Here is a 26237-nt window from a genome sequence, read left to right on the forward strand (position 1 = left end):
TCAAGTTGTCTGTGAATAAAAAGTTTCAACCCAAATATCATATTTGTCTGAAATCCTTGCCCTTACTGCTCTTAAAGGTAATAATTTGGTTTAACAAAAGGAATCAGCCAAAAAAAAGTTTTCCAGATTACTTTATGCATTTATGAAGCATATTTTTAAATATAGGCATTCATTATTCCTCTCTCATGACCCAATTAAATTCTGACTCCTCAGAAAGCACAGAAAGGGACAGGACAGGGGCACCTGTGTGAAGCCAATGGCAGAACCAGGAACTCAGAAGTGACTTCTGAATTTCCACAAGAAGTACTAGCATTAGCTTCAGTGTCTTCTGGGCTGAAATAGTCATCTTTTTTTAACAAAAAAGCTTAATTTCTGTCCAACAGGCTGACAGAATAACTTTATTAATCAATTACTTTCATAGAAAACGGCATCTTTCTTGGGAAATTTTTTTGTCTTCCTTAAAATCATATTTGTTGGGACCCTCCCCCCCTGCCATGTGGTCCTGGGAGAAGGGCCCTGGGCAGAGGAGGCACGGGGTTTCCCTGCCCCTGGTCAGCCTCGTTCCCCATTGGTTGTTTTGTGTTCCCCTGCGCGGGCAAGGACCCTCGGGTCCCGTGATTGCAGCAGTTCCTCAGCAGAGCCCCGGCCATGCGACTAAAGAAATAACCATCTCTGAAACATCTACCAAGAATCTGTCCATATATATTTCTTTTCCACGGGCCTCATTGTCTGTTACATGTGTTGCAGTATCCCTGCTGTAACAAATGGTTGATAATGTGAGCAGAACAATCCCCAATCGCTAAGGACAGCGACTGATTTGTGAGTAATTTCTCTTCTTGTTTTTGTTTTGCTGTTCCATCTCTAAGTTACGGAGGAACTGTGGAAAGACTTGGCTCTCCAAGCTGCATATGGACATTTATCTTAAATTTAAAAAGATTCTTGAACAATGATTTGTAAATTTTAGCTTAATTCAAGATCAAAAGGAACTGAGACATTTCCTGGCATGGTTGTTTAAGAACTTTTTCTGTGTTTCTTGGGATTTGATTCTTACCAAAGACTTTTGGAAGACCATTTGGACACAGCTAATTTCTGAATCAAAATATACGCCGATGGAAGAATATTTTCGTGAATATTATTTAATTACTGAGACTCTTGAGCAATGTCAGCTGTGTCTTGGTGAAGGGAAGCCTGGCTCAGGGACCGTGTGGCCTCGCCCACATGGACCAAGTGCTCTCTGAGCAGCAGCGAGGCAGTTCCCGCGGGCGGAGCGACGCGATCTGCAGTGTCGGCAGCAGAGCGAGGTGCGGCGGTGCCCACCCAGCCCCATGCAGCGCGTGGTGGAGCGACCCCCGTGAGAGGAGCGGTGCGCGGGCGGCGGCTGGCAGCAGCGGAGGTGGAGTGGAGCCGTGCCCAGCCGAAACGCGCACTGGAGCAGGGGTGTTGTCGCTCGGAGGGCCCGGCCGAGACGTGGGCACGGCCCCAGGCAGCAGCAGCGCAGCTGAGAGCAGAGGCGGCGGCGCGCGGGGAGCTGAGCGGCGTGGCCCGTGCGGCCCCGAATGCGACCCCAGGAAAAGCACGCAGGCACGAGCAGCCCCGAAGGCCCCAGCAGCCCTGGCAGTTCCAATATGGGAGCAAGCGAAAGCGAAAGCAAAAATGCAGTGAGACAGAAAACAGCAGCCACTCGGAGAAAGGAAAAAATCATCGTAGCTAAGGGTTTAGGAATAGTAAAATGGTATCATGTTAAACAAAATTATGGTTTTATAACAAGATGTGACAACCAAGAAGACATATTCGTTCACAGAACTGCTATTAAAAAGAATAACCCTGGAAAATGCATCCCAAGCTTGCGAGATGGAGAGGTGGTGGAGTTCAAAATTGTGCAAGGTAGAAAAGGGTTACAAGCAGCAGAGGTCACTGGGCCTGATGGTGTTTCTGTAAAAGGCAGTAAATATGCTAAAAATCATAGTCATGTTAGACAATATCTCCATTATAAGCCCCTTTCCTAATCCCACCTTTTCCTTTTACCCTATGTCCTCTTACCCCCAGTGTATTCCCAATCCATTTTTTCACCCATGGTTTCCCTCACAAAACCCTGCCTTTGCCAATTGTTTCCCCAAAAATCCCTTTCCAATGCTGAGTGGGGGATGAAGAGGAGGAGGGAAGAAATTAACTATTGTTGTTTAGAGTTCCAACAGGTACAAATGGAAGAAACCCTCTCCTGCCTCAGTTTCCCCACAAAGCACGCTCAGAGTGTCCTGTCTCCCTTCTGTCAGCCTTAAGATGTTCCAGAGCATCTGTTTGGACATTTAAAGACTCAGGAGGGTGGCTTGTTTTGTTTTGAAACTGTTCTTGTTATGTTTATCCAGTTGTTTTCAATGCTAAGTTTTAAATCTCTTTTTGTTAAAAATAAATGGGTGAAATGTTGGGGTCCCTTCCCCCCTGCCATGTGGTCCTGGGAGAGGGGCCCTGGGGGGAGACACGGGGTTTCCCTGGCCTCTGGTCAGTCTCATTCCCCACTGGTTGCTTTGTGTTTCCCTGCGCGGGCAAGGACCCTCAAGTCCCATGACTGTAAGAGTTCCTCAGGCAGATCCTCAGCCATGCAGCTGGGAAAATAAATATCTCTCTGAAACATCTATCAAGAATTGGTCCATACATATATTTCTTTTCCATGGGCCTCGTTTCTGATACACGTGTTGCAGTTTCCCCGCTGTAACACATATTTAGGTATGTCCTCTTGCACAAAGAATCCCTTACAGATCTGGAATGAGAATCACAGTTAAATTAACTGTATTCAAAAGGCAAAGAATCAAATTAACCAGCTCCATATAAATACCCTCATATCTGTACAGGTAAGTTCAACTTAAAAAAAAAAAATATTAAAAAAGGTTAACCTAAGAGGCTAAAATAACTCTATAATTGATTTAGTATAGAAAAGTTTTAGTTAATTTTGTAACACGTGATCCACAAGGGCTCTCAGCAATAATAGTTTTGCAAATTATTTTTTTTAAATCCACTGAAATGCAAGAAATCAGCAAGTAAATTGATATGTGCCTTAAAGTCATTTTCTAGGTCAGTGAATTGATGTCAGAAATGGCTGACTAGATTCCTTGCTTGGCTGTAAGAATATTTTAGTTGAAGCCTTTTATTTTATAATTTACTGAATTATTATAAAGGTTACTTGGTACCTTAGAAAATGCTGTTTTCTAGAGAAGAGGAAACACCTCTTAATTCTGCACGTGGCTGAGAAAATGTCTGCTCGTATCAAATTTTCAGGATAGAGAAAAATTCTGTTCCTGGTCACACCGACATAACCTCACCTCTTGCATTTTACATAATAAATTGGTAGAGAAGTGCTATTTTCCAGGATTAAATCACACCATTATTTTGTAACGGGCAACAGGCAGGAGTGATAACCTGATATCTTTACAGCCCTGTAAGGCGACTCCCAGATGTGGCGTGACCGTGTAGCAGATAAAAAAAAGGTGAAAAAGGTGCAGTACAGCGGAGGGCTTGGCAGCTGGATGACACAGATCTCTGGAACAGGCTTTAAACTCAGCTGACACATCCACACACGGTTATCACCACAATCACAGCCACACTCACATGCCCAGACTGAAATGAAACTGAGTTCACCAAGATCTGCTGCAATGGGATGGAGGGAGGAAAACAATTCACCCAGAGAGGGTGAGCAGCCCCCTCTTTGAGGAGCGTGGAGTTAGAACCAGCAACGCCCATGGAAGGAACATATGGAGCAGCCAGAGGTCTGCCATTCCCTTTATCACCCCAAAGGATGAAATGTCCCAAAAACTCACAAAAACACTGCCATGCAACTAGGAAATGCAAAGAAAAGGATTTCTCAGCTCAGTCTCTTACTGGATAGCTGTCAGTTTAGCAGCTTTGCAGTTTGTGAGCTCCACAAATGCATGCAATGTTCACGGGCTCCTTGCAGGCTGTTCTAGACAGTGTTAATTGCATTAGTATTGAGTGGTGATGGGTTTGCTCATAAGAAGAAAAAGCAAACAAAGCAAGCAATTAAACAATTAAAATGCCTCAAAGTACACAACAAATTTATTTTTAAAATGTAGGGGCTTACAAAACATAAATTTTCCACTCAGTAAGGAATTAATTACATGGTAGAGGAGGATGTCTGATAAAATTTACGAAACTGATATACTAGCTTCGTTATAGAGATTTTAATATTTTTTTAAACAGTTACAACATATACCCTACACAGGGAAATATATTTCCCCATTAGGGAAATATAAACGTCAAAGACCATATTTGCATATCAGGGGAGGGCAGGAGAAGGGAGGAGACACAATGACTCACATCTGTTGCACAGATTGAGATAACAAGACTTTTTCAAGACAGCAGAGTGCATTTCTCAGGTGAAGAAATGGAAGAGCATTACAGTGAATTAATGTGTTTCAAAGTGGAGTGATGGAAGTTAAATGGGAGTTTCTGAACTAAGGAATTTTAAGATAAGTTTTAAAAGTAGATTGCATACAACAGCTCTTGAGTTTAGGTCTCCAGAATGAGCATAATAGTTTTAGTGAAGTTCAATCACAGCCTGTCCTATATTTGAATAAAATAAGTATTTTTTAGTTTTTTTTTCCCACTAGCTGGTCTTTGTTAGTTTTTTAAACCTACAGAGAAGAAAATGCAACATGAATATTTCTATGTCTTGCTGCCTGCTTAATTCAACTAATTTTTTTCTTTCTGTATGCACAAAGCCTCTCATTCTTGGCATTCTTCCACACAACTATCAGAATCCCTGCTTGAAACGCCATAGATGAGAGGAAGGCAAGAGAACTGATCCTGTTCACCAAGTGCCTTTGTTTTGAGTATCAAGATTTCTGTATTCTCAAGAACGTGGCACTTATTTATGAACACTGACAAAGCAAATGAGCAAGTGCTTAGAACACAACTTGTTTTATTAACACTGTTACTGCAAATTTTATACCCACACACGTCTACATGTTTGCTGCACAGACTCCTTGGACTGCAGCCATTATAGAGTAACTGGTTTTGTTGTGGAGTAGCTAGCTAAGAGCATAAAGACTTGAAAAATGTTTCATTTGGAAAGGGGAGCTGATGATGTAGTGGGGATTTTCTGTGATGAAGTCAGACAGTTTAAAAAGAGTGCACAAAGTTCTACATCTCTGAGCACAGAGCACATGAAACAGCAGAAAAGGTGACTTTGCCCATGATTCAAATCTCTTCTCAGTCAATACTCAACCCTGAGGCATCTGTCACACTTGGACTCTCTTTTTCTTTTCAGTCTGTAGTTCAGTGCTTAGTGCTTTCTCTTCAGAACAGACAGTGGGAAGTAGCCACTCCTACAAGGGTTCATTTATACTGTTTCTCCATTTCTGGCCTAAAGCAAGCACAGCTATCTCCACACTGTACCCCAATTTACAGTGTAACCATTAGTTTTACTGACCTTCCTGAGTTTCTTTCACAGAAGCACAAGCAAAAAATCATATCAACTAAGTGACTGATGTGAGTTAAATTCTATCACCAGTGTATATCTTCCATATCTCTCCTCTGGGCCAGGCAGTTGTGGAATAGAGAGCACTGTCCTCTGCAACATCATTATACTGCTTTTTTAATCTTAATTTCAATAGTTATGTAGCCCCACTTCGAGAAGGTACAGAAAATCTGTAACAAATTCTTTCCAAACCGTTAGTAAAAACCTAGCTTTCAAGTGCTGTTTTACTCACTTTTAGATGTTGCTCCTTCTGCTCGACTCTGAGAATCAAAGGAACAGAAAGAATGACAGCAGTGAAGACAACTTTTACCATCATGCACTGTATAAAAAGCCTGAGCGAGTTCTCCTGAGCACCATGGAGTTACAGGCTATTACATGCACTTACAAATCTTTCTTATAGCATTTGTTGGACTTTCCACTCTTCAGTTCTTGCAGACTAATATCCACTGATGAAAATGGATTTATCAACACAGTAGTGCCAATACGAGTCCAAAGTCAGAAGTGCAGCTTGCTGTAAAATAACACATGTCTAAACAAATCAGGGGCATAAAAGAAAATTTGATCGTCTCAATTAATTTGATGTATAATTAAATCATGTCTAATTTAGACATCCTCCCGTTTAGAATTTATACTTTCTGCCATGGAAAGCAATTGCCTTGAAGCCTTTTGTCAAGCATGCTTCTCCTGTATGAGAGATTTGGATCAGTATGTCCACCTTCCTCTGTCACTGGCAGCAGAGTCTAGAATATCACTGCTGCTTTCCTCTAGATGCTCATTTCCCTTGCCAAATGCTGCTTCCCTCACCCTGTGTGCTGCTGTACCACTTCAGCTGTCAGGCTGGCCAGACCCTGAACTGAACCTGTGAAATGATTTGGTTTCAGCTGTCCCAGGCTGGATGGCAAAAAGTTGAATCAGTGTAACTCAGGTTACGAGGTCTGGGAAGAACTTCTCTGATACCAGCTTGTAAGAAAGAAAATCATTACTGAACCACACATCTGTGATTTCCTGTGTGCAAGAAATACTTATATGCAAACAGATGCATGGAGCTGAACAACAATGCAGTAGGATTACAAAAGATGAGTCAAAACCCAGCCAGAGTTCTCTTAAACGTTACACTAAACTAACTTACGGGAACAACTTTCAATAACATTTCAAAAAGGAAGTTTACATATTTAAAAGGCCAAGAATAATTGGTTTGCTTTTAGTTAAACATAATTCTGGCTCTGTGTTTTCACAGAAAGAAAATGAGGTAACTGTTATGGTTTCCAAACAAGCCAACATTGCAGTGTTTGTTCCCCTGAAAGACTCTAACATTATTTACACTGCTTCTGGGCAAATATTTCAAAATAATAAATTCACTGTAGCTAGAGCATCTCATTCCCCATGCATGGAAACCTTCTTTTCTAGCAATATATACAGGTTCTTAGAAGATGCCCTCTGTAAAAACAGCTTTTAATGGCTTTGTGTTGGAATAAGAGGGGGAAAAAAACCAAAACTAGACCCTGTTTATGTTTTCAGTAAGAATCATTCTTATACAGTTCTTGTAGACCTGCACTGGCCCATAAAAAGCATTTTTCTTTTTACTCACTTTCCTTTAAACAGGTAGAACAGCTCCATCCAAATATACTATCAAGAAAAAGATAAATCTTTAAAGTAAATGAATCTGCTCCAAGAAAGGATGAAAATAAGGTGAGAAAACCAACCACTAAAATTATTATTTTAGATTTGCATAAATATTTCCAAATTTTTATGCAGTGCCATTTGGGAAAAAATATATAATCCAGCAATTCCAAGACCTAGAGCTTCAATTAAGAAAACAAATGTAACACCAAACAACATGAGACTTGTCACAGAACAGAAAGAGATAAGAACTTTCTTTCCCAGATACAAATGAAAACGTGAAAGAAACAATTGTAGGTTGCAATGCTGCTGCACTCTGATTCTTTTGTTCCAAAATACCCACCAAATGCACTAAGATGCTGCTACAAGAGCAGGAAAAACACAAAAGTCCTATCCCAGTCTATATTTGAGAACTAGCACAGCGATACAGAAAATTCACTTGCTTTTGACTGCTCTAACTACTCATGTTACAAATAGTCTTGCTTCAGGCTTCATATACAGAAGGCCAACATCATGGGGAAGAAAGAAAAGAACCAAAAAAAAAAAAAAATCAACAAAACCAGCAACCCCTCTCACACCCCAAAGCAACATCACATTTGTTTGTGTATGGGAAGCTCTGTTCCGAGAGATTCGAACAAAACGTACGGCAAACCCAGGGCTTGCAGAAAGCCCTCAGAGCCTGTGCAGCGCACTCTGCTCACACACAGCTGACACTGGAAAACGATCCATGTGCTGCCTGGGAGCACATCCCACACCTCACTGTGCAGGAACAGCAGGGCTGTTTGTGCCTCCTCCTGGCTCTGAAGTCAGATGTGGGACCTGGCCTTCAAAAAACACTGAGCTGAAATGTCTTTAAGTGAAGCTCAAGTGGAGGCGTTGGTGGGCAAGTGTGTTCCTGGTTTTGCTGCCTAGAACAGGCTATGAAAAATTGTTCAATATGAATAAATACCAACATGGGTATTATTGCAAGAAAGAGACTAAATCAAATTTTTTGCTCCAAAATTACAGAAACTGTAGACGTTTAATGAAATAGATCATGACATCTCACAACATCTGTTTCAACACAGTGAGAAGCTGACTACTCCCCCTCACTGCTACAAGCAACATTTGCTAGCTCTGCCAGACAAGAAAGTTAGACAAGAAAGTAAATTTCTCATTTGTTCTCCCTCATATACTTACAGATGACTCAACCAAAAGTATTAAAATAGCAGATGGAGGTAAAAAGTAGAAGGTAGCTTTTCTACTGTGACTGTGCTATTAAAGATGAGATAGAAAACCTATGCCCATTCTCTAGGCAAACACACCCCCAAAAACTCAGAAAAAAGCTTTGCTGGTGTGTGATCACACAGAGATTCGTGACTACAGAAGAAAAGGCAAAAGGATAGTAAAAAACCTAATTCTGCCCCATTCTCCATCTTAAATTTATTGTGTATATGTAGGCTTCATTTAACGTCATTAAAAATAGCCAAGAAACCACATTATGTAAAAAAACCACCAACATTTAAAACACTAAATTGTAAGAGCAGAAAGGAAGGAGGGACTAAAATGATGTTATACCTTGCAGATGACAATACAGAAATGGAGTATGATACAGCAAGAGTCATAATACTGGTCTACTGGAAAGAAAACCAGAAAAACCAAATGGAACTGCAGACAGAGAGAATATTTTGACGATTCCTTTGGGCAGACTACCTGCAAAGGCTGAAACATGAGGAAACTGGAGAAAAAAAAGCTTATGACAAGAAGTTTGAACAGCGACAAGCAACTTTTAATCAGTCTTTAACATGCCTAGTTTGACATGTATAAAAGGGACCTAGTTTCCAAAGGGCAGATCTTAGTATTTGCTGAAAAAATGAAAACCACTTAGCAATTCTGAAATTTTGTAGTTGAAATAGCTTAGGTGTGAACAAGGCTTTTAAAAACAAAGAATAAAAATAGGTTAAAGTATAGCAATCATTGGGAAAAAAATCCGACCAAACAAATGGAGAACAAGACAGGGAAAATTACATCAAGCAGGAAAAAGGTGAAAGAACAAACTCCATCAGAAAATGCTTAAATGACAAATTGATACATGTCAAAGGAATGCATAAATTCTGACGGATTTCTGTTTAAAACAAACCCCAAAACTTTAGACTCTTTAAAATGCAGAGAGGAACAGTGAGAATTTTCATTTAGAGATGCACAGTTGATCGTTATTTTGATTTGAAATATTGCTGAAAATAGAAACATTATAAAGCTCTTTTTTTTTTTTTTACTTTGAGACCTTACTGAATTTGAAGAATGGAATCATCTCGATGAGTTCCAACACATTCATTTACACATTTATATACAGTCTCTATCTGTATCACAGCATTCAAAGAGGGATTCACAGAACACAGGGTCTGCAATTTCCTCCTACAGGTCACAAGAAATAACAATAAATTCTTTAAGCAGAAGCATAGAATAGACTATACTAAGGTTTCTAAACCAATTTCCATTCTACTTCAAGTTGTGTGTGGAGGGAATTGGCTAATAAAAAGTCTTACACGCAAAATCCATTACAAGAAGACTCATTTCCCCAAAAGTGGGTCAGAAACAATTTCAACCTTGTTAATGGGATGGGGAAATGACAACTGTTGAAACAAGCAATGAAAGAAAGAGATTTTAAAGTCTTTGTTTTGCACCCAACCCCTAAGTTGAACAAACAAATTTTAAGGGATCAAAGCTAGCCTATTATGAAGTATAAAACTATCTCTGCTGAGAACCATAAATTATGTATGGAGCAGGCATATTTACCAGTGCTGCTAGTAATGCAGAACATCTCTGAATGAGCACTGACTGCTGAATGCCTCATGTTCTTTTATGATGAATTATGCAGGAAGCTCCAACACAACTATGCTAAGGTGCTGGAGTTCACGTACAGAAGTGCTTGAGAGCCATTGAGCAAGCACACAGGGACACAAAAATATTACCTTTTTTCTTTTTCTCAGGTCCAAAATTTTGTGAAGGGTAATTGCCACTAACACAAAAATAAATATACTCAAAAAGTCAGATACAGTTATTGTCTTCTCCCCCTCTTTCCATTCTTTTTTTTTCTTCTCACCTACCTCCCCTCACTACATCTCCCTTCTTTGAGTGATGCAGCTACATAAAGCTTTGAATTACTGATTGCAGTGATGCACTAAATTCCATGAACACAAAAAGGCATTTGAAAATTCAAAATCCAGCATGGTATGTTAATTTGAATTATTTCTCCACCATGAACAATTCATTTTCAAAAAATAAGCTTTTGCTTCTTTCAAAATAACAATGGTTTGAGAACAGGCTCATTTATAGTAAAGACTCCAAAGAATCTGAAATCGTAGTAAGTGTGGGGAATGTCTACATGGCCCAATGAGGCACAATGCATCAGCTCTTCCCTGCTCTGAGGCAGTGAGATCCAGAAGCCATCTGCTCCACTTCTATCCATGTGCCTAGACTGCTTTGATGCACAGCTATGCCCTAGCTGTACTATTTCAGATTCAACACCTATGTTAGCATCTCTCTCTGGTTATCTCACTGAACTCCACAAACTGGTGTGAGAGCAGAGATTTTTAGTAGGCACAGTCAAAACCAAGTGCAAGTTTTCCCATCCAAATTGGAAGCACATAAGGAGACAGCAGTCTGTCATCTGGCTCGTTCCAGAAGATTGGGAAACCAATCTGAAACCCCCCCACACAGAGCCATTGAGAGCCTGTTTGGTTACCTGATACATGTGTGGACTCATGGTTGTGAGCAGTTCATTATTTCCTAAAACAGAGGGATGAAAGTCTGTAGGCAAGCTCTCAGATTCAGCTAAAAATATGGTGAAATACACTTGATATTCAGCTTGCTTTAATATGGTACATCAGGAAAATACAAAGTGCAATTTTCCCCCAAATACTCGAAAACATTTCTGATTCCAACTAAAATATAGAATCATACCACTGAACGTTTTGGGCTGGAAGGGACCTTCAAGATTATCTGGTTCCAACAACCCTGCCATGGGCAGGGACACCTTCCACTAGACCAGGTTGCTCAAAGCCCCATCCAACCTGGCCTTGAACACTTCCAGGGATGGGGCATCCACAGCTTCTCCCTGACAATAAAGAATTTCCTCCTAACATCTAATCTAAAACTACCCTCTTTCGGATTAAAGCCTAACTGGTCTTCTCCTTTTTTTTTAAAAGGAGGGTTATATTTTCTTTTTTTGCAGTCAGTGGGAACTTCACCACCCTGCCACGACTTCTAAAATACAATGACTTAGGCACTTCATCTGTCAGTACCCTTAGGACCCATGGATATATGAAAGTATTTTTCAGTCCTTGTGCTATTTGTGTTATCCAAAACCTTTTATATTTATTTACACTTCTATAGAAGTAAAAGTATATAATTTTCACCTTCTTTTAAAACTGAATACACTGGTTTAACACAGTGCATTTTTTCCAACTTCTCATTTAAAGCAGGTGGTTGAATTTTCAAATCTTCAGGGAAAAATATCCATCTTGGGCTGAATCTTTATCTGTCTCAATTCAGGAGAGAGGATTCATTTTTTTTCTCTTTAAGAAAGTTATAAACCTCATCTTGAAGCCTTTGAAGATGAAATGTATTTTCCCTATGCTCCTAACTTCAGCAATGGCCTAGAGACTTAACAGGAAAGTAGGTCATTAGAGTCCCAGATACTTTCTTTGACACAGCTAAATGACATTTCTCCTGGAATCCAAATGTCATTTTTGCCCTTTATTCTTAGAAAAATAGATGTCAATCCCCACTAGAAAACACCATGATCATTACTTTTTGATAGAAAATTTAAATCAATGAAAAATAAAATAAGTTGGAGGTACTGCTTCTCTTCAGCTTCTGTTTCATATCAATTTCCTAGGCTTCCTGGGCTGCCCAAGTCTCTCTCAGCTGCTGTTCAAGATTGAATCTAAAGGTATCGAAGGCAGCATCTGTGCATTTTGGAGGCTCACAGAGTTCAGGATCCAAAAAAATTCTGCTTAGTTTCACACTGATTTAGAGAAAAAGCAAACCTATTTTAGTGAACTTTCACGGTACAATCTGACTTCACACTGTAACACATCCAACAGCCATACAAAGCCTAATGACTACATTACCATACTGTAGATAAGGGAACAGCAACAGCTGAAACACAAAGCTCAACAAGTTTAACTCTAAATGGCTAAATTCAATCACAAGCCACTAGTTGAGAAGCCTTGTCTGTCCTTTACCTGGCATCCTCTTGGCGCCAGCCCACATCTCTCCTTCAGCACAGCAGTTCCTCCTCTAAGAATCCCCACTTCTCCCACACACATCTTAAGCACAGCTGCGAAACGTTTCAGATTGACTGGTGTTTTGTGTTTTTCTATTATGCTCCCCCAGGATACACAATTTACATCTAATAGAAGCTCACATCACACACTCAAGGAAACAAAGCAGAGAGAAACAGAGAAATAGTGTGTTTGTAAAATAATTTGCCATGAACAGCCCAGCAAGTTCCATGACAGAGACCTCTTTAGACACAAGGCTTAAACACTTGAATGACACAAGTAACAGAGCACTGAAAGTGAAAAAAAAGCCTACCAAAACTCCTTGGCCAGTGGGAGGCCAGGGGATGGCTTACCAGAAAAAAATTCTGAAATTCAAATCACTATGGAAGCTGGAAGATCTGGGCACTAGAAATACGGTTTAGTTTACCTGATATGTAAAATTTCTGTAAATACTCAATTAAAAATGCTTTCCCATTTAATTCAGTGCCATCTTCCTCCTTTCAGGATTTCCTTCCTGCCATCATCCTTCACAGAGGTCTCAAGTATATCACACTCTTGTTCCACCTTCTTTTCTGTAACAAGGTTTGACAAGAATCCAGGGAAAGGGTTAGGACAACCCTGTCTCACGAAAAAACCAGAACATACGGACTCTGTTTTCTTAGGAAGTAACTTGAGATATTAGAGAAGAAACAACCAACAGGTAAAATTCTAAGACATTAAAAGGCCTCTTTTCTGCCCCAAGCATGGAGAAGGCATCTTAAAGCCAATCTAATCAGGAGAAACCCTATGTCAAGATCATAACAGACTCCTTTATTGCCAATGAGGGAGGCAGATAGACTCTGTTACATTTATATTGTAACTCAATACTCTATTATGCTTTATACTTTTGCAACTTCTGTTCCACAGTTCAAAAACTTACATTTTCAAGTCAATACACCCTTTTGGCCATAATCTTGCACCCTGACAAGCCAAGTAAATGACCTGACATAGAAAGTGTTAATCTCTGCTGGTCACTGGAACAGGTGTTGAGCTCCCCACAACACTACACCAAGCTGCTGACAGAGTAACAAGTTGTGCCTCTACAGGAGCAGCAAGTCTGGTACTGAGTGTTGCTGCACATATTCAAAGAGGGTAAAAAAAAAAAAAAAAAAAAAAAAAATCATTCCCTGGCTGTCATGGATCACTGTGAGAACAGGGAGCATTCCCGAGTGTCAAGAATTCCCAAGGGAAAGCTTTTATAATGTAAAATAATGCTGTGAATGCCTGGGGGGAAAAAAAGAAAAAAAAAAAAAAAGAGAAAAATATATAATAATTTTTAAGTACATCAATAAGGTACTGATAAGGTAGAGAGTGTGACCAACAAGCAAACAAAGGAATTATGGAATAGGATTTACAGTATCTGCAGCAGATTGGAATGCTATGGAAGATAGACATAAGGCACTTCAGGAATTAAATGTAAAATGTTGCAAAACCCAGGAAATGTCCAATAAAGGCTTTTAAGGATACACAGCTAGGACCAATACAATTCTGCTCGTACACAGCACAGTTATTGTATGTACTTAGGATACAGATGAAGTATCTACATGACTACAAAGTTAATGAAAAAATGACCAGCAGAAAATCATGGTAAGAAAAATGCAAAAACTCACTTATAAGGAAATTATTATCTATATAGTATAGGTATAATTTATGAGAGATTAGAAATAATTAATTTTTTTTTGTATCACACTGCTTGCCTTTTAACCACCACTAAACAGCATTACACTTGCTAAATATCAGTGTCTTGACTAAAAAACCCCAGTTAACAAATCCACCACCAAGTCACCTTGTGTAGATTGGAGAGGATAAGTGAATTTGTTCCCTGGAAATGACCAGGAAGAGGTGAAATATAAAAGTATCATTCATACCGAAGAGGGCTGATACATCTCACAGAAAGTGCTGGACAACCTTTAGGACTGCAGTAATAGAAATGAGAAAAAATCCCCATGCACTTGGGGATTAAAAATTGAAACTTCAGCTATACCCTAGAATCTCATTAGCTGAGAACAACTGAGCAGGAAGAAGACACATTTTCTAATTTATCACTGGATGAGTATGAATGACCAATATGAAGCAGCTTCAAAGGAAGCAGTTATAAGACAGCTGAAGTATTTCTGGTAGATGTAGGAAGGCTGGATAGAAAAGACGGGGTGAATCCCAGGTAAAACACTGCAGACTATTCAGCTCACTTCAATCAACAGCAGCCAATTCACACCATGACACACTGGAAAATATCATCCTGGAAGGAGAAGAGACTGAAAAATATCTGTCTGTCTACCAAAATGAAGACTGGGAGAAGAAATGATAGTTATGTGTATTACTCACAGAGGGAAAAAAATTACATGGGAGAAGATGTTTATAATTAAAGATAATCTTGACAAAAGAAAAACGTTATGTGAATATGCTGCTTCTGGAAATTAGAAGAGTACACCTGCCAATTGTAAGGAAAGGGTTCAGAATTTCCCTAATGAAATAACCAGCTGAGGAGGAAGACAAACCAAAACCAAATCAACAAACCAAAACTAAACAAAAACCAACAAATCCACAAAAAACCTAAAGTCCACAGCCTTTCAGAAGAATGAAGACATGGAGGAAATATGTGATACCTATAGAGACTGGTCTTGATGATCAAGAATACCTCTTACAGCTGTTCACGTTCCTGAATACCATGCACAATTTGCTTTTTAAAAACAGCCAAAGGGCTTGAATACTGTACCTCAAGAATTCAACCACATTCACATATTTTGCAAAACATGTTAACATCTTTCAGGTAAGACTGACAGCTTTACAGCCAAAAATCTCTGATATGACATCTCATTTTGAGGAATTGTCATGGGAAATAATGCTTCATTCTTCACAGAAGCACTAAAGAAAGTAGAATTTATTTTTAAAACCGTAAAGTTATTAAAATAGTTGTCACTAACCTACACAAATGACTGGATACATTTTGGAAGATATTTAGATCAGATCAAGATGGCAGCTGAACACAGGAGAACTATTTACAAGAGAGCATGTAGTGACAGAACAAGGGGGAATGGCTTCAAATTGAAAGAGAGTAGGTTTAGATCATTTATTAGGGAGAAATACTTTACTGTGAAGACTACCTTGGAAGCACATTTCTCTGACACTAGACCTTGCTAGTGTCCCAAACCCCAGAAACTTATCTCAACAGAGCTCCAAGGCCCACTTCTTCTCCTGGGCTTTTGAAGACAGAAAAAGCCAAAGATCAAGGGAATTCTATCATGTCTGCTCTGGAAAAGCATTTTTACTAGTCTACTTTCTGGGGAATATTTATTGTTGGAGTGGGATGGGTAGTCCCTTATGATAATAATGACAAAAATTAAATTCTGTAAGAGAAGCCCAACCACGGGAAGGAATCCCATTCATTCTATTCATTTCTGTACATAACATTATCTGAAAAGAACGTTGAATTATTATCTCATTAGTTTTATACACTTGTAAATTCCTAAAATGCAAATGGACATTAATGCAGGGATTGATATTCTCCATTTCTGAGCTGCTACTTGGGAAGCATCAGCTGACACACTTTACATTCCGGGAAATCTATGATGAATAAACACAATAAATACTACTCCCCAAAACAAATGAAAACAGCTGCTTCTGAAGGAAATTAAGTAATGAAACAAAGGGATTTCCAGTGACAGACATTTTTAATGAAAAGGGAAACTACACAAAAAGCAAAAAAATTCTACCTTGAAAAACTTACAGTTATGTAGAATTGCTTCTACATCCAACTGAAATAAATCCTTTTTCTCCTGACACACCCACCCATAGCACATATAATGTATGCATATAGAAATAAGAATAACTACTAGAAAAAACACACAAAGAGGAAAGTCACCCCTCCCAAAAGGAAAAAAAAAGGCTGCAGTATTCTCAGGAGCAGTTAACAAAAGAAGAGCGAGGCTGTGGGAAACCAGTTGGATGCATTCTATGTGCACAGATACTTACCTAAATCAGGAGTTTATAGTCTTACCTTTGCTTGCACCATTTAAACCAGCACAATGAGGAAAGCCAAAGTTTGGCAAACTGACAGTGACTTCTGTAAGACATATGGGGACCTGCAAAACCTGGGAAGAACATCCACTGCTGGCTGCTCCAAAGGCTGACTGCACTATTCCTTTCCACTGCCCTCTTTCCAGTGTTTCTCTCCCTCCTGACAGCTACCCTCTATTTTATTTTGAACTCCTTAATTCCCTTGCTCATTTCCCTTTGAAGGATTTTTGTCAAATTACAGTATTTTAAAGATTTTTATCATATTCTTTAAGCTTAGAAGACTGTCAAGTTGGAATCATGACTTTTAGCTAGTAGGTCTCTAGGGAGCCCACGAACAGAACGCTGAAACAACAAAAGAAAAGATCCAACATTTACAGTGTTTTGGGTGTTTTTTTAATTACTAAATCTTGCTAATCTATCAGCTAATCTATTTTGCTTTGAGATCTGATTTCATAGAATCATAGATTTATAGAATGAGGACCCTAAAAAAGAAAACCTGAGATTTTTTCTTTCCTGGGATGCTGATACTGACATACTTTGAGTTGCATCAATCTGTGAAGAACAGGAACACACTTGTTCATCTGTTTAGCTTTCTGGGAGCCAGCAACAGCTTCCAAAACATAAATGGCAGGGGTTCTTTCTGAAATTTGCAATAATTTGCAACACTCCAAACAGAGCTTTGGTTCTTATGCATGAGCTGAGAAGCTGCATAAAGACATGATGTTGCTAGCGAGTTTTTATAAGAGATGAACTTCACTTTATGAGCTTAACGGAAAAGGAGTTGGGTGTTCTGCACTTGGGTGAGTAGTGATTGAGGATGTTAATTCAGAATCAACAACTTCAGGTGCACGGTAGACAAATACTGAGTATTTCTCTCTCCATCTCTAATGACCCACCAGACCTTGCGGTCAACAGATCAACGTGAATCATCCCATGACCATCTCTAATCACACCAGATTTTTTGAAATAGTAGTGTATGAACAGCACAGGAACAAAAATCCCTCCAAAGCACTCTGCTCAAGTGTTTTCCACTACCTTTTCTTTATATGCAGCCCATAATTAAAATGTGAGGAAGATCTGAAGTTATTAGCCCTTGAAAGAATCCCAGAGGAATGCTGAGCATAATGCTTATTTAACAAAGAACTAGAGATACTTATGAAACTATAATAGCACACATGAGAAAGTCTTAGCTAATTTAGGCCTATATGCCTGAACCAAGGAACCAAGTTAGAATTAATATAAAACCACAAATGGTAGCAGTGATGGTGAATCCTCAGCCATTTAAACACTGTGTGTTTCACTGACCACTAAAGTAAAATAAATTCTCTGAAAATCTGATCTCATACAGAGATTTAAGGAATCTTGAGATCTGACTTAATGTGGAGAATCAGTATAAGTCCTCTGGTTTTCAAAAGAGCATTTGAGGAAAAAAAAAAAATCCTTATATTTAAAACACTTTTTCCACTTCCTTTGGTTATAAAAGCACACTGGAACAAAATCAAGCCTGAAAGCTTGAAAGAAAAGCCTGTATTTTCAAAAGTGTCTATAACTATCCACAGAAAAATAAAAATCAGTGACCATGGGTTTAACCTGTACACCAACTGTTATCTTTTCTCTTGTATTTAAGTATTATCATCAAGTCCCTTTTCTCTATAAGGAAAAAAAAAAAAAACAAACTTCTATAGAAGTTGAGAAATTTAGATATTTGGGACAAAGAAGTTGACAACCTGCCTCAGAGCAGCAGCTCCAACCAACTGCCAGATATTAGGCACTCATGCCCAACAATTCCACAGGACATATAAAATATGATGAACACATCCTGGGAACTCACTATATCCTTTTGATTGTGCCTAAATCAACCGTCTAGACTCTGAAGCAAAGTGTTTTGTCTGACTGGAACCTGACAAATTACTTAACTGAGCCAGCACACAGCAATATGTGTCTGAAATGCAATGCAATGCCTTTGGAAATTCTTTGCAGATAGTCATAAGGGCTCAATGCTCAAAACCATGACCAGATTTACAGCAGTACATCCATTCAAATAGCAAATAAAGCAACCACATTTCCAGCAGAGTTCTATTCAAGTATGGCAAGCTCTCCTAATACACTGCTTTTGACAATCTCACATGCTTAACATCCATACGAGCGCAGACAAACTGGGGGAAAAAAAAGAAAAAAAACAATCAGAATTCATATTAACCATCGTGGAGGGAAGAGTAGCCTATCTGGAAGTTGGGGAATAAGAACTGACAAAATGCTTTAGTCAATGATAACCAGGTCAACCTCAGAATGGAACATCCTCCTTGGAGTTCCTCTCCAACAGCTGTGCTGCACTTCCCAAGCGTGAAAACAAAAACTGTCCTTATTCCATCCCAAATTCTTCTGTACTGGCTAAAAAACCATTTAGTCAATGAATGACTGACATGTTCGCTCAGTCTAGATGCCTCTCAAATAAAAAGCACATGTTGACAGCAACAGCCTGACCCTACAGATCTCATTTCACGGGGGCTTCATGCTTTCCTTTGCTATTTCTGGGCTGTTAGAGCAGCTCTATTCCATAATGACTTGCAACTTTAGTGAGTGTGTTATACTATCACAACTGTTAATAGTGGGTTTTTTGCATCTGTTCTGGAAAATATAATAAAATACATTTAAAATAGGCTTGTCAAACTGCTACTTCCAGTGCTGCTATCTAAAAAATTAAAAGCTGATTCATGTTTTCTGTATCCTAGCAGGACTTGGGACCTTGAATAGCAAAAGGACTGTGGTGGGAACTACAATGGTGAGCGTTTGGACTGTGTACACACAACATTGTGCGAAAATCTCAGCTCCCTCAATACTTAAAAGATCTTACAGATGCTAGGGCCACATTTTTCCCAAGTATAATTACAAAGGGTAAAGGCCAGCCAGCAACTTCGTTAAGAACTATTATTATCATTACAATTCCAGCTTTTCCCCTCTGAGGATCAGCTGGAGTTTGTAAGGAAAAAAAAAAAAAAAAAAGGACAGTAACATATTTTGTGAATCTTCTAAAAAACTCTAGAACTCAGGCAGCTGCTTTGTCTCCCAAATCTCTTTGGACAAATGGCATAAATATGATATACTTAAACATATATGCGTGATTTTTTGACAGTCTAACATACTTATAATGTTTTATGTTATCTAATGGAAAACTAAACTGTGAAATAATCTAGTATTTTGATCTAATGCAAACTTTGTCATTTAAGAGGATATTAAAAAATTCAACAAAACCCAACACAATTTTAGATTTAAACCTTCACAGTCCTTCTGCACTCTTAACATGATCACTTTCAAAACCTTTTCACTTCCATAACTTTGGTTTTGGTTTTTTTTTTTTTTGTTTCTCTGTGGACCGTCTTCACAGACAAGCATGAAATTTTGTTCTACACCACCATTTTCTTCCTCATCAGAAATGCTGAATATGAGGAAACTCTGACCCTTAACGTCCACAAGAAATCATGGAGGAAAACTAAAATCCGCATGTTTCACCCTCACAAGTTTAACCAGTGGACAGGATTTAATCCTTGGAGAAATGCACTGGACCTCGGGCTTTATACACTGGAAACAGTGAGTAAACTACAGGGGAAGAAATACCAAAGAGACATTAAAGGAATGGTTATTAAGCTTAGACTGGCTTTGTTGTTCTCTCTGAAAGAACAATCGCTTATAAATACTAAAGGTGCTTTTAATACCTTAAAGCAACATATGAAAATTCTACCTTTAGAAGTTGAAACTGTATTTTGAATAACATCATAAGATTTTACAAAGAGCTCCTCTACTTCAATAGCACTAGAACAGCTGAAATATTTCAATTGGGCTTCAGATCCCTCTATGCTACTACAACAGTCTTGGCAAGCTTTCTAAAATGACCTTGTAGTAAAGGTGGAATATGACAGGTTTTTATTTCTACATGTCTCAGGGGTGAATGCTTATAACCATAAATAAATGTTCTTCCAAACCACTGATTTATGGAGTTTCCCTAGGCTCTATATTGGATTCACACTTTCAACATCTATACACTTCCACCTGTTCACAATTTTTGCCATAATATGTTGCAGAGTGTCATTTTTGCAGATGACACCCTGAGTTATCTATTCCTCAATAAAAAAAGAAAAAAACAACAGCAAAGCTAATGCCTGACTGATGTCAATAACTGAATAGCTGAGAACTGTGTGAATATAATGCAAATAAGATAAATAATAGTGTTTGGGTCTCCTTGGTGTACATTTATTTCATCCTTCTCCTTACATGGACAGCTGCTGTGTTACTGACTTGATTCTATGATAATTTTCTGAATGAGAAATATGCTTGGCTAATTACATATACTGAAGAAAGGACTTAAACTGGTAGGTTTAGACCCTGTAGGTCTTTCAATTTTGTTGACAAGTTCTGGCTAACACAATTTCTCCTAGTTTGTATGGTTTTCAGTCAAAACTATAGAATGAATGAAACCTATTCTTTACCTATATATTTACAAATACACTTATGTAGAACATGCACAATAAACTTTATCACATGCTGCAATAAAATCAAAGGGATGGCTGGGTAGAACACGACCAATGAAGAAGATCTGGTGAAGCCTTGAGGAAAAAAAACCTGATTCCCAATGAAAAGATAACATGAGCAATTGCACAGCTATCCAGGCAATAACAGAGTATATTGGTACAACATTTCTTCACACAATCCCTCCTGACTTAAGCTTCAAATAAGCTGATACCAATTTCATTGACATAATGAGAACAAACAAAATAAATCAAGTGAATAAAGTCCAGAGTGATCTTTGCCTCCTGGATAAGATGTTTTTAGACAGTGCATCAACTGCTATGATGATTTATATTACACACTGAGATGTATGCCTTAAGTAGCATTGTTAAAGCTAAATTTAATCTTTTGTTTCTGAAGAAGAAGCAGTCTCCTCCTTTAAAAGTAAGGCAGAAACAATATACCTCTGCATTTGTAGAAGAAATGACTAAAAGAAAAAATTGTTTTTCCATGGTACTCAAAAATAAACAGATTTTCGTTGGGATACAGATGCAGTACAAGAAAAAGAAGCAACTCAAAAATCCCCTGGATATCCAATAGGCTACAAAAAATAGTCCTGTTATATCCAGCTTGTGAGGCAAGTAAGATAGAGTTCAAGGCACTCACAGTACTTAAAACGGTAATGCTAAAATAGAAAGAGAGTTTGAAGGTATCTCCCATCAAAAGGTCATCCCCTAGAACCACCAGAATTACAGCTTTTATGACAGTTTTTGAGAGAGAATAGAGCATTGTGTGGGTACTACAGCAGTATTTTGCTATGAGAAGCAGTGGCACTATGATACAAATGGTATTTCCCCTATGAAAAAAATTACAAATAGAGCTTCATCCTCAGCTAAAATGAAAGAAGCATGGCAGAAATTGCTACCAATCCAACACATTTTTATACTGATTGGATAGCAGGAATCCTGCAATATTAAAGAAGTCACATCTTCCCCTCTGCAAAAAGTCTCCTCTTGGGGACTTAGGAATCTTCTTGGAAATGTTACCATTTCTAATCTGTGGGCCACAGGAGTCTTATGAACAGGAAGGAATGTTGTACTTCTCAACCAGCAGATGATAACATCTGGAGGGCTTGCTTTCCCCTCCTGCAATAGACATTGGCCTTTATATTTTTTTCTTTATAAGAAGTTGCCATTGTCATCCTCAGTATTCCCAACAGAAGAAAAAAAAGTAAAAACAACAAAAAGTGCCATCAAACAAACAAAAAACCAACAAACCCCACAACCAAATTTATCATAAATTCCAATTTACACTTTGTAGGGTTAAAAGCCAATTGCCTAACTACAGGAGGTTTGGGACAGCTCTGGCAACAACTTTTTCATAGCAGATGACACAATGCGTATCAAAGTGAAAATGAGGAGCACAGAACTCCATTCCTCAACTAACTACATTTGAATGAAGACGCTTGGCCCTCTCTTCTACTTGCTGGCTGAAAATTGCCATGTCCTTAGCAGATCTGGTAAGACCACTGAGTCTGGAAACAATGTTAACTGCTGCCAGAAGATAGCTGCAACAATATTGTCCCAAAATTGTCCCAATAGCCCTTCTTAAGAGGTCATGTAGTCCTCAATGTGGTGCCCTGCTAGAGGAAATGTTCATTTACAGAGATCAAGTTAAAGAAATCTCAGCTTGTGCATTAAGAAATGGTCCTTAAAATATACATGCACTGAAAAAAAACCCCAATAGTCTGAGATTTTCAGGTGGCATCTTCAGTTTCTGCTCTATCAAATTAACTGCCATAAATGACCATTTTCATGTTCCATTTTCCCCCTACCCTTTTAAATCCTTCTGAACCAGACTTCTTGGAAATGTCCCAAGTATTCTCTCCATGAGTATTCTGTGGCAGCATCTGCCCAAGGTAGTCCAAAGGAAGATCTGCCCTTCTATGCAAAACCCAAGTATTTGCCCTCTCCGGAGACCACAAAAAACTTCATGCAGCATCTTCTTGGCAATCAAAAGTCTAAACAAGAAAACAATGGTAAAATCAAGCAACCTTAGTGCAAATCTATCCTGGAGCTATGAAATCCTTGAGATACTTCAATTTGACTGGAAGGCTCTGAGCAAACAGATTTAAGTGGGTTTTACTTTCGCGGTAGCTCAGTCCAAATGACCTGCCAACCAGATGACCTTTCAACCTAAATTGATTCTAAGTGCCACAAAGCAAGGATAAAGTAGAGAGTTCAACAGCTGCTTTACAGCACTTAATACAAGCAGTCTTCAACAAAGCCTGAGAAAATACTTTAGGAAATGGCATTGAATGCAATGTTTGAAAGGCTCTGGTGTTCAGCTTACAGTCAATCCCGCGAGGAGGAGGAGGGAAGTGGAGACCAGCAGGAGTTTCCTCATGCTAACAATGCACAAACAAAAGACAGGTGATCCCACAGAATATCACTTAATAATGGGCTCTGGAACTCTCAGATCTTAGGGCAGGTGTGAGGTGAACTGTGCCTTGCTGAAAATGGCAGCACAAATTCCAAACTTTCAGAAAGAAAAGATGAAGATCCATACATAAGAGCAAAGACATAAACCAGTGCTGGATTGCATATTATAAGTGCCAAATGAGACACTCCACCTGAGAATTCTCAGTGGTGAATTGATGTTTTCAGTGCCATCTTAGAGAACTGTTTGCCAGTTAAGTGTCAGACTTGAAAAGGAGGAACAGACCTTTCTCTACTGCTTCGACAGAGCAATGAGAAAAGCAGTAAGGTATCATCTACTTCATGTCTTCCACCACAGGAGATTTTAAAAGAGGTCCTATGCTTTTGGTAAAAGACAGAACTATTACAGGGCTGAATTCCTTGTGGATATTGGGTACTTTCATCACTGGGCTGTTCAGCTCCAAAGGAAAAGCTGAGGACTCCTTGAAGGCACTGTGCAGCTGAGCAAGATATCTCCAAAGATAACACAGATCACAGTGTCAAACCAAGCTCAACATATATAATTTCAGCTGTGCATCCAATATGCATGTGCACTTCTGAAATAAGGGGGTGTTAATGCTCACAGATGAGTGGGGCCCACAAGTAATTCTGACTCATCCTACAATTCCTGTGCCTCCAGGGCAGTTTCTGTTTGAATGGCAATATATGGGCATATCAAGTAATCACTGAATACTGATGAGATTTTGTTTATTGGTGCTGAAAAGTCACTTCTGTGGACGTATTTTGGTTTGGGCATTTTTCATTCATTATGAAGGTCTTAAAGTCTTGACCGCTGTTACACAGCATCACAGCTGAATACATTACAGTACAGAAAGGAGTAAAGCAAATTTCAAAGCATGCATAGGCAAATGCACGAATTTGACTTTATTCACTCCCCTCATTCATGTCACCCAATGCATGCAAAGTTTCTGAGAAAAAGATCTTACAAAAAGCCATGCAAGGGTTTAAAAAAAAAAAAAAATACAAACCTGAGCTGTATTTTAATTTTTGGTTTAACTATTCTAATACATAAACACCCTAAATTGGCTGTGTTTTCTTTGATTATTATTGCTGTTCTACAACCTCAAGCTAAGCAATGTAAAGAAATTAACTTTGCAAACATTGTGAATCGCAACTTCCAAAATATGTGTAAACCAGCACAGATTTTTTGCCTTAAAATCTGATGTTTATCAGACAACTCCAATTTACCTATCAGAAATAGTACAAAAATGGTATTAAAATACATATTTTCATGATTTTCTATGAAAATATACACTCATGCATATAAATGCATGTGTATATATAAACACATATGCATCGATTTATGTGTATCTGAAAGTCAAAACGCACCCCTCAGGTTACATTTGCTACATCACTGCTTCGTTGAAATTCAGGAAATGGTTTACAGCTCTGCTGACCTTACATGATTAGTTCTGAAAGGTTTACTTCTTTGTCACACTGATTTGTGGCAATCACCTTGCTGCTCTGAAGTCATAAATCTCTGCAGATATCATAGTATGCCTTTCTATATCTTGGTATGCTATCAGGAACAGCGATGATCATTTATACTAGTGTGAAAAGACAGGGAATGCTTAGGAGACACTTAGGAGTTCATTGTTCTCTGTTCAGATATTTATGACTATGACTAGAGATAAAAAATATAAATTACATTTACATATTTATGAGCATTTTCATGCAATATCTTCATTTTGATTAAAATGCCATCAATATCCCTACATTACTATAATGCAAGCCTAGAAATCTAACTAGAATGCACTTAGTTTTATCTTTTTCCTAAAAACTTCCCAAATTAAAGCAATTAACAAAGTACATCATGAGCAGTGCTGATTGATAAACAACGTACTCAGATGCAATAAAAAAAAAATTGTAAAGAACTAATCTATCGTATCATAGGACCTAAAGATATTTTTCTTTGTTTGGAGAAGCAGAAACAACCTTGGGAGAAAATGCGTGGGCTGCAGAACCATGCAATGCAAATTGAAGAGTGCAGGCAGAAACTCACCTCTAGCTTTGTTCTTTGTAGCAGCCACTGGAAGCAAGGAAAAGATTGCACAAGAAGAAGAGAACAAAGATAGATTAGACAGAAGTTTGAGCAAGTAAGAACACAGAGAAACTTCATCACTATCGATTCAAAGCTAACAAACACAGTTTCTAAGATTATTTGACCTATTTACTGGAGACAATGCTGTGCTGTGAGAGAGTTCAGATCTATGATTCTGTCAGAAACCATGTGTTGAGAAGTTAGAAAATACACCAGAGTACACACTCAAAAAATCATGGTGAGGAGTGCAGAAAAACCATGGATCATTAGTCACAAGTAGGTGAGAACATACGCACACACATTAGTGAATTCTAAAACTTAAAGCACAATTTGCTTTGCCAAAAGTACATTCTGAAGTACCTAAATCTTATGTCATCCCTTGCTCCTATTTCTTGAAACACCATTCTTCTGTGAAGCTGATGCTAACAGACATTGGTTAATTTGCAGATACCCCAATGGTTTATAATCTCCTATATGGTCATTGTTTTTCTTCACTGAAGCCTATATCCTCATATTGTTCTTACACCCTAATGGAGCATGAAAACCAAAAGGAATACATGGTATTTTAACCAACAGTGACCAGTGTTCAAACTCAGAGAAGCAGGGACAGACACTACACCCATCCTTGAGTATCCTGAATTCATAGAGCCTCATGCTGATAGATCTTCATGCCCAACAGGGTAACAAAAACAAAGACCGGAGCTTAAAATGTTTCACTAACAACCATTCTAACACCAAAATAAACAGAATCATCATTTTCT

General features: G+C 38.6%; 1 protein-coding gene across 3 annotated transcripts in view; it reads right to left on the reverse strand.

The window, feature by feature from the left end:
• Nucleotides 1–26237, reverse strand: part of CADM2 (cell adhesion molecule 2) — a 588594-nt gene that overhangs the window by 184025 nt on the left and 378332 nt on the right. For 2 of the 3 annotated variants that reach the window (XM_039556023.1, XM_039556007.1), the window contains exon 2: nt 25438–25464. The exons of the other annotated variant lie outside the window; for it this stretch is intronic. In XM_039556023.1, the coding sequence (XP_039411957.1) occupies nt 25438–25464 (27 nt within the window). The remainder of the gene's footprint in view (nt 1–25437; nt 25465–26237) is intronic. 3 annotated transcript variants of the gene reach the window in all.

This window comes from Corvus cornix, chromosome 1 (genome assembly GCF_000738735.6).
Source record: "Corvus cornix cornix isolate S_Up_H32 chromosome 1, ASM73873v5, whole genome shotgun sequence".
Classification (NCBI taxonomy): domain Eukaryota; kingdom Metazoa; phylum Chordata; class Aves; order Passeriformes; family Corvidae; genus Corvus; species Corvus cornix.